The following is an 8,749-nucleotide window of genomic DNA, read 5'->3' as shown; positions in this document are numbered from 1 at the left end:
CAGCCACGATGGCGTCTGAGGTGGCCCTGTTGGGCCGGTAGGCATACTGCAGGGGGTGCAGGGTGTCCGGTATACTGCTCTGAATGTGGGCCAGCACCACTCTCTCAAAGCACTTCATAATGATTGGGGTGAGTGCCACTGGCCTGTAGTCGTTCAGGAAGGTGACTGGGCTCTTCTTGGGAAGGGGGGCAATGGTTGTGGTCTTAAAGCAGGTGGGGATGATGCTCTGGCTGAGGGAGAGGTTGAAGATAGTGGTGAGAACATCAGCCAGCTCGCTGGCACATGCCCTGAGAGCCCTCCTAGGGATGTTGTCTGGTCCTGCTGCTTTGCGGGTGTTGATCTTCCTGAGGACTGTGCGTACCTGGTCTGGTGAGACAGTTAGTGGAGCGGAGGTGGGGGGTTGGGTGGTCTTGGTGTGTGTGTGCCTCCTCTCTGTGCTGTAGCTAGAGGTCTCAAAGCGGGTGTAGAAGGTGTTGAGGTCATCTGGCAGGCTGTCTGTGGAGCTGATGATGCTGTGGTGGTCCTGTAGTCTGTGATGTGCTACAGGCCTTGCCACATCCGTTCGGAGTCAGCAGTAAAATAGAAGCCATTCAGCTTCTCTCTGTACTGCCTCTTGGCCTTAAAATGGTGCCAGACAGAACTGATCTGAAAGGCTGAACCTTAGAGAGGAGGGGGTTGAATGGTTGCAAAGCAAGTTCAAAAACTTTGAGGACACTGATTTGTAACATCAAACATCTTTTTTTTCAGACTTTCAGATGTTTGAATATGTTTTTTTAAACTCAATATTAGAGTTCAAAGTGCATCTTCCACCTTTCAGAGCCTAGTTTCAGGGTCGCACGTTGTGTTAATGATCTCACTTCACACTGTGTGTGAAACTCAGACTCACCAGGTGTGTGGTTGTCATCCATACATCAGGTGTGAGCATAACAGGTGCAGCGCCCAAACCGGCCTGGTACAGTGGCCCTGCAGGGACATCAGGTAGGAACCATGAAAACACACTGAGTCACATGGAAATGTTCTGAGCGTTACACTGTTGTTTATCCACATGTTGTGTCTTTTATCTCTTTGATCTAATTTTTTAACAGTTTTGACATTTCTTACACGCCCTCATACTAAACAGGAGTTTTTCACTTCTTAATGTCAGTAACCTTTGAACCAAAGCTGCTATTCAATTAAAGTTTGATTGATTGATTGATGAACTGTGTTATCATGTGACAGCTGCAGCTCCTCCTCCATACCGAGCCTACACCACCCTCAGAGTTGCCCCTCAGCTCGGGGCCCAGCTCACTGAGAAACGAGGCTCAGCTGACAGTCTGGTGGAGGCGGTGAGGAAGTACTGATCAAATACTGGTATTGATCGGTAAAGGTGTCACACGATGCTCCCTGACTCCTTGTTCTTCTCTCTGTAGGTCCTGATCTCGGAGGGTCTCAGTCTTTATGCTCGGGATCCAAAGTTTGTGGCATTTGCGAAGTGGGAGATCGCAGATGCATGTCACATGACGGTGGATGAGATGGAGTCGGCTGCCAATGACCTCCTCGGCTCAGGGAGCCACAATTTCCTGGGCAAAGCCACCGCCGCCCATGCCACACTCTACAGTGATGAGGAGCCGGTCAGGACAGGCCGTGATGAGGATGAACTGGCTGATGAGATGACCTGTGTGACATCATTCTGACACTGTGGACCAATCAGGAGAGAGCAGCAGAGGCGGAGCATCAGAAATGTTTGGACCTGTGGGGTTTGATTGACAGGACCTTTGACCAAGACTTTTGGCTGAAATCACTGGCTGCAGGACTCACACGTGTACCAAAACGAACACACACGCACATCAAATGACCATGTGTTGCCACGCTTAACACATGTTAACAAAACAACATAATGATCTGGACATTAAAGCAGCAAATGAGGACATACTGGTACTGCAAGTACCTTAACCACATGAAGTACTGGTGTACTTTGACGACTGAGACAGTTACACTACATGAACTGATACTTTAAGTAGAGTACATGAAGTACTCATGTCTTCCTGGGTCCTACTGGTCCTGTGGGTTCCTGTCCAAGTTCAGCTCCATCTGCAGGAGCTTCACTCACTTCTGACCGGACAGTTAATTATGGAGGCTCAGCATCTGGACACATCTGTCCATCAGCCCGAGGCTCCTCCTACACACACACACCACCTCATGCAACTAAGGAGTGTTTGTGTTGTTTGCCTTGTTACAATTACCTTTATCTGACTGATTCTTTAACTCGGGGGGGAATTAGCAACTTTTTTCCACAAAAAACTTTGTGAACTGTTTCAACCCATTTGTCTAAAGAGAAAGCAGAGAAACAAACTCATGTTTGTTGTGTCCCCGACGTGGTGTTCGCCGAGGTGCTGACCAGATGGTCAGTTTTCTTCAGGACCCTCGTCCGTCAGCATCAGCCCATATCCAATGGCGTTTCAGATCCTCCTCTGCAGGGACACGACGCACTAGAACCCTGCTAACAAAACATTACATTAATTTCAAAAGCTTCACTATATCTTCATATAAATCTCTTTCTGAGAAATGTGTGATTAGACTTTAAACCAGATGTGAACATTTACATTTTCTGCTGATGATACCACATAATCAAAAGCTCCAGAACAGCTGCTAAGTGGTCTCGAGGCGAAAGTATCAATACCACAGTGTACAAATACTCTGTTAAAAGTAAAAGATCTTCATTCAAAATGTGACTCATGTAAAGTACAAGACTGTTAATATCCAAATCTTTTTGAAGTACCAACAGTACCAGTACTCGTCCTGCAGAACGGCCCGTGTCCCAGTAACATCTCTGATACTGGATCATAGTGACTAATTACTGTGTCCATCACTTTAATGCTGCAGCTGGTTCTGTACCTTAAATAATTCAATGAAAATAATGATTTACAGGGCTTCATGTACTGTATTTACCACTTGTCCTGCTATCTGTGACTCCAATCTAGCGGCGGAAGGTTACTTCGATCTCGACAACACAACTGTACAGCAGCTTTTGGTCACAGCATCTATGTGAGAGGGGATAAGAGAGAGACAGGCCTTAAGCCATTTGCAGTTTTTTAACATCATCACATTACTTGTAACTACATTCCAGTTTATACCTGTGAAATTTAGATGAAATTAGTGAGACCTCACTTACCATAATCTTAAAAATAAGTAAGGGTAGTCACCCTTATGCACTTAGAGCAGACCTACAATCTACTGTGTATTTATATGATTGTGCATCTCGTCTTGATGACAGGATTGAGCCAACTTGTACAATATAGAGTACAAATTACACTAATGACTATTTCTAAAGGATGTCCACAAACCGTGTTCCAGGATATTAAAAGGATATCTAGAAACTGTTCTCACTGATCGACAATGAGTTTTTCACAATTTTTAACAAATCTTAATATTGCACGTTGCCTCCAGGAAATGGCATTGCCGCCAAACAGCAGGCTGTATAAAGTATAAAAAAACTGTCATCAAAGATGAACAAAATTAACCTCCAAGTATTTGCAGGGAGGTCTGACACTAAATACAGAAAGTGTTCCACAGGTGTCACTACAGCTGAAGGTAGCTCTTGGTGATGTTGGTTACATTGGCCTAATATATAAATAAAATAGTGGAGCAGCATTTTTATTTCTTGTAGTGTACAGCACATATATTGTTAAATATTAAGTGTAGTAGTAGGTTTAAAAATTAGTTCTAGTTTAGTTGGACTTTTACTTCTGATTAGCCTTCTTATTAAAACGGATGTATACTCGAAGCTGATGAGAATTGTGGGAATACACCTTTCAAACATTTGGGCCGTTACAGTGAACTCTACTGGAAGGTAGGCCAGACTGAACAGAAAGAGTGGTTATTGTTGGGGCACCCCTCAGTTTTACAAAATGCTTTAACCTGCGTTGTCAACAGCCAATGGGACATGGGGACGCTTCTGCCTCATCTATGCGTTTTAAGGCCCATTTTTAACACTGGCATGTCAACAGCGTGTTGTTTACGCGTTGTCTACGTGTAAACAACACGTAGACAACGCGTATTCGGGAGGTTTGGATTTCCATATCGATGCACTGTGTCTGAACGGCAAATGCGCTTCCCTTGATTTTACTGTGACTGTAAAACAACATGACGTGTTTCAATGACAGCTCCTGCAGCGTAAAGGGCCACACACGCGGGGGCGCGTGCGCCGTGTGGGGAGAGTAAATAAAAAATAAATGACGCGGACACAGAGGTAGCCTCCTCCTCCTCCTCATCCTCATCCTCATCCTCCAGCGCCTCTCTCCTCTCGACAGGATGGATGTCGTCAATCAGGTACAGACTCAAACATCCTCATTTTATTCCGTTTAGCCGTCTTTATGTCCATCGCTCCTGACCCCGGCTGTTTGCTTTGCGTCTCGGGGCGGCGCGTCGGCCTCGTGTTTGTCTCTCGGGTTCAAGTCTGTGTGTGGGACCGAGTCGTGGCGGCGGCACCGACATAATCACGGAAAAAAACTGCGTCGGCAGCCCGAGGAGGAGGAGGAGGAGGGGTTCCTCTTCACTCTGGATGCTGATGCTGATGCTGAGGTTCTGGTTTTCCGTTTCTCTTTAAAGAGAAAACTCTTAAACCCAGCAACTGGATCACTGCAGCTCTGGAAACAAGAATCCAGACAGGATTTCTCACATAAACGTTTCTGTGCTCCCCCCCGCCCAGACTATCCACTGACTTCCTGTGTTATGAACTTGTACAGGTAACAAGCTCACCTGTGTCTGAAAATAACCACGTGGTCTCTATCTGTCCACAGCTGGTGGCCCGGGGTCAGTTCAGGGTGCTGAAGGTTCCTCTGGGCTTCATTAAGGTCTTAGAATGGGTGAGTTCCTCAGACTACCACCTGCACCACACACAGGCAAGTAGTACTGGCTGTGGGCTGCAGGAAGGTGGGGTCCAACGCCCAACCCTCTCCCTCCCTGTGCAGAACTGTCCACATAGTGATGGTATGAAACTCACACTGGTCCTGATAGACAGCCACAGAAGCACACACACCGTGAGATTCACTGTATGTGTGGTATTAAAAAACACAAATCTATATGAACACAGTCTCAGGGAATATGTGAGCTGGCAAACTCCAGAAAACACCCAGAGACACTTTCACAAAAAGGCAACAGAGAACGTATGCTGATTAAAATATAAAATGTTAAGGCAGCATACAGACAGGAGACTGGTGAGAATCAGCCTTCCACAGGTCCTCCAGTTTTCATACTGAATGTAATGAAGTTGCTGAGCAGTGGCTGAATGCGTTCTAACAAGCTCAGTAACCAGAGGAGCTCCACACAGAGCCAAACCGAACATCTCAGATACAGCCTCATTTACAACCAACACCCCCTTCACTGAACAGAACACAGACTGAAACGATGAGAGCAGATGGCCACAGTCCGACTCTCCGTCCAATCACAGCGTGGCTCTGAGTGTGTGTGTGCGTGTGTGTGTGTGTGTGTGTGTGTGTGTGTGTGTGCACCTTTTTCTGTGGTTATGTGGACATGGTCAGTCTGATACCATCGTAGTGAGGACATGGCGTCTGGTCCTCACAGTTTCAAGGGCCTGTTGGAGGGATCAGACCTCAGGGTTCAGGTTAGACATTTAGTTGTGATGGTTGAAGGCTACGGGAGGCACGATGTCAGGGAAGGTCCTCACAAAGGTAGAAAGACAAACGCTGATGGTGATATCAGAATCAGCTTTATTGATCAGGTGTGTCAGACATGAGGAATTTGACTCTGGTACATCGGCTCTCGATGTGCATGTTCATATCCCCATGCAAGGGGCAAGTAAACAGTAAACCAGCATAAAACTGTAATATAACAAAATAGGCAGTATTAACAAGCGACAAACAATGCAGACAATGCAAAATAAACACCGTCCTGCAGGGACAACACAACATGACCTCTGCTTCCACAGAAGTGCATTCAAAAATTCATTTTAAGTCACAGTACGAACAATTCATGGCAGGTTATAGTGGGTTTGTTTGTTCAGAAGTGGGGAAGATTTTTTAAAATTTATTTATGATGTATATTATAGATTTCTTCATTTATATAAATTTGTCATCCAGCAAATGTTAAGAAGCCATTATATAATTATTGTATGTCAATAAATAAATAAATATTCATCTAAATACTGCTACATAATGTGTTATTAAAAAAAAACACAGAAGGTGGAAAATACCGTTAGGGCTGCAACCACCCATTATTTTCATTGCCAATTCAATTGCTGGTCATTTTTTACATTAATTGATTCAATGACACATTAAAAATTCTCACAAAGCCGAGTGTGTCCTTAACTATCTCAGATATTTAGTTTACAGCGATATCAACCCAAAGAAAAACAGGAAATCCTCTCTGAGGCTGGAATCAGAGCATCTGGTTTGTTTCACTATTAATTCATTATCAAAATAGTTGCACACTATATTTGTGCCGAATGATTAAATAATGAATACGCCAATCACTCTCACGTGTGGAGTTTGTTTTTAAGTTACATGTCTGATGAACAACGTCTGCTTCATCGCTCACCGCTCGGCATCGATGTTTGTCCTCCTGCAGTTTTTCGCCATATTCGCCTTCTCCACCTGTGGCAGTTACTCGGGGATGTTCCGGGTCCTGGTGGAGTGTAAGAACCGCAACGAGAGCGACCTGAGTATAGAGGTGGAGTTTGAGTACCCGTTCAGGTCAGTGCAGCACACATGCCCTCCCCGATGCTGAAACTGCACTGTGACACATTTCACTCAACACATTCACAGTCAACACAGAGATGGATGCAAACAAAGATGCGCTGTTTGTGTGAACCCCAAAGCTGTGAGTGAATGAACAGCCCTGAGGGAAATGGGATTATTTACCAAAACATATTTTATATATTAAGTCTTAGAGCAGCAGTGAAAAAGTAAAAGTACTATGAGCTTTTACCCTAACAGTACACATCAAAGAGGGAGGCAGTTAGGTCCCCAAACAGAAGATAAATGTTTAAAAAAAAAGGACAAAAATGGCTTTTTATGACCAAATTCTACAAAGGTTTAGCTAGCATTTGACTAACTGTAAGACACACTTTCATCACAGTCCGGTGCCCAAACCAAGACAATGAGCTAAAAGAGGCCAAAAAGGTTCAGAGCTGCTAGGAGCTATAGACTCATTCATAAGTGACAGCTGTAACATGCTGCCTCTGCACCATGCTAACACAGTAATGCTAGTGGTGTTAGCATGTTACAAGGCCAACAGGAAGTCTGTCAGTTTTAGTAAATTTGTTATTACATTTGTGAGGGAGCGTGACGTGAACATGAATGTCTGAACCAGACCTCATGTTCATCCATCCTGCTGTTGCTGAGATATTTTTGCAGCTTTGGACCAAGCAACTGAGCAAAGCTGCTAATGTGGCTAAAAAGGCTGCACTGAAATATTTCCAACTCTTCCTCTTTAAGACTCCACCAGGTGTATTTCGACGCTCCCAGCTGTAAGGGCGGGAGCAAGGATCGCTACTTCCTGGTTGGTGACTACTCCTCATCAGCTGAATTCTTCGTCACAATCGGTGTCTTCGCCTTCCTCTACTCCACAGCAGCTCTCAGCATCTACATCTTCTTCTTTGACAAGTACAAGGAGAACAACAAGGGCATGTTGCTTGTAAGTTCACCCAGCTGACCTCCCAGGTGTCAGGTGAGTTCTGGGAAATGTCACTTAAACACTGTGCATGTTTCAGGACCTGGGGGTAACTGGAGTGTTTGCCTTCATGTGGCTCGTGAGCTCAGCGGCCTGGGCCAAAGGTCTTCTGTCCGACGTGAAGACGGCGCCGGACCCGGAAAAAGTGGCCACTATGATCCCCGCCTGTGGCAATGAGGAGAACCACTGCCGTGAAGTCCACGACCCGGTTATGTCTGGTCTCAACACCTCTGTGGTAAGGCTTTCACCGATGCCTGAAGCAGGCAGTCTCTCACATAAGGTTGGGTGTTTTTTGGAGTGTTTGGACCTTAGTGCCGACATGTAGAAAGCAGGGCAGGATATCGGCACTGAGCTCCTGAATAAATTCAATTCTCAATGTCAGGAATCGATTTTTTAGATTTGATTCATTTACATAAATACCAAAGTTGCATAAAGTGCAAAAAGTCATTTTTTCTACATTCAACAAGTGAGCAACCCTGACATTTCCTTAAATATAAGATTATGAAAAGTTCTGATTATTGGCTAAATTGTCGACATACTTCCTGGGTTTATTCAAATCAAATCAAATCAAATTTTATTTGTATAGCGCCAAATCACAACAAAAGTCATCTCAGGACACTTTACAGACTAAGGTCTAGACCTTACTGTTATCAATATTATTACATAGGGAAAACCCAACAAATCCCCCTTGAGCAAGCACTTGGCGACAGTGGGGAGGAAAAACTCCCTTTAACGGAAGAAACCTCCGACAGACCCCGGCTCTTGGTGGGCGGCCTTCTGCCTCGACCGGTTGGGGTGAGTGGATAGAGGAGAGACAAAAGAAGAAAAGCAACAAGACACAACAATCAAACACTGATCAGGTCGATGTGGCTGGTGACTGCTCGTCAGAGACATAGAGCTCCAGGGCCAGGGCAACCTGTACAAAGGTACAGGGAGAGAGAGAGAGGACACACTACGGGAGAGAGGAGACACACAGTTAGGGGAGAGAAATACTCGGCACCAGTCCCAAGTTAGGTTCAGTAAAATCACTTTCCTTAAAGCCTGTAATTGTTAAGCTGGTTTCTTTCTTTCATTTTTTTTT

At 45.0% G+C, this 8,749-nt stretch overlaps 2 protein-coding genes and 1 long non-coding RNA gene across 5 annotated transcripts in view; 2 read left to right on the top strand and 1 right to left on the bottom strand.

Annotated features, from left to right (window-relative positions):
- LOC109953071 (voltage-dependent L-type calcium channel subunit alpha-1F-like) overlaps positions 1 to 2,169 on the top strand; it is a 33,123-nt gene extending 30,954 nt beyond the window's left edge. Inside the window, exons 34-36 of one of the 2 annotated variants that reach the window (XM_020588442.1) lie at positions 916 to 978; positions 1,219 to 1,325; positions 1,410 to 2,169. In XM_020588442.1, coding sequence (XP_020444098.1) covers positions 916 to 978; positions 1,219 to 1,325; positions 1,410 to 1,673 — 434 coding nt within the window. In that variant the 3' untranslated portion in view covers positions 1,674 to 2,169. The remainder of the gene's footprint in view (positions 1 to 915; positions 979 to 1,218; positions 1,326 to 1,409) is intronic. The other variant, XM_020588443.1, reaches the window with a different exon arrangement.
- Positions 1 to 2,242, bottom strand: part of LOC109953074 (uncharacterized) — a 17,627-nt gene extending 15,385 nt beyond the window's left edge. The window contains exon 1 of the long non-coding RNA XR_002273847.1: positions 2,163 to 2,242. This is a non-coding gene — a long non-coding RNA (uncharacterized LOC109953074). The remainder of the gene's footprint in view (positions 1 to 2,162) is intronic.
- Positions 2,243 to 4,206: 1,964 nt separating this feature from the next.
- The window catches only part of LOC109953072 (synaptophysin-like), a 16,804-nt gene continuing 12,261 nt past the window's right edge, over positions 4,207 to 8,749 (top strand). For both annotated transcript variants that reach the window (XM_020588445.1, XM_020588444.1), the window contains exons 1-5: positions 4,207 to 4,308; positions 4,779 to 4,844; positions 6,565 to 6,689; positions 7,434 to 7,632; positions 7,709 to 7,903. In XM_020588445.1, the coding sequence (XP_020444101.1) occupies positions 4,291 to 4,308; positions 4,779 to 4,844; positions 6,565 to 6,689; positions 7,434 to 7,632; positions 7,709 to 7,903 (603 nt within the window). In that variant the 5' untranslated portion in view covers positions 4,207 to 4,290. The remainder of the gene's footprint in view (positions 4,309 to 4,778; positions 4,845 to 6,564; positions 6,690 to 7,433; positions 7,633 to 7,708; positions 7,904 to 8,749) is intronic.

The sequence above is a fragment of the Monopterus albus genome, unplaced genomic scaffold, assembly GCF_001952655.1.
Source record: "Monopterus albus unplaced genomic scaffold, M_albus_1.0 scaffold540.1, whole genome shotgun sequence".
Classification (NCBI taxonomy): Eukaryota; Metazoa; Chordata; class Actinopteri; order Synbranchiformes; family Synbranchidae; genus Monopterus; species Monopterus albus.
This window is presented reverse-complemented; position numbering and strand designations above follow the sequence as displayed.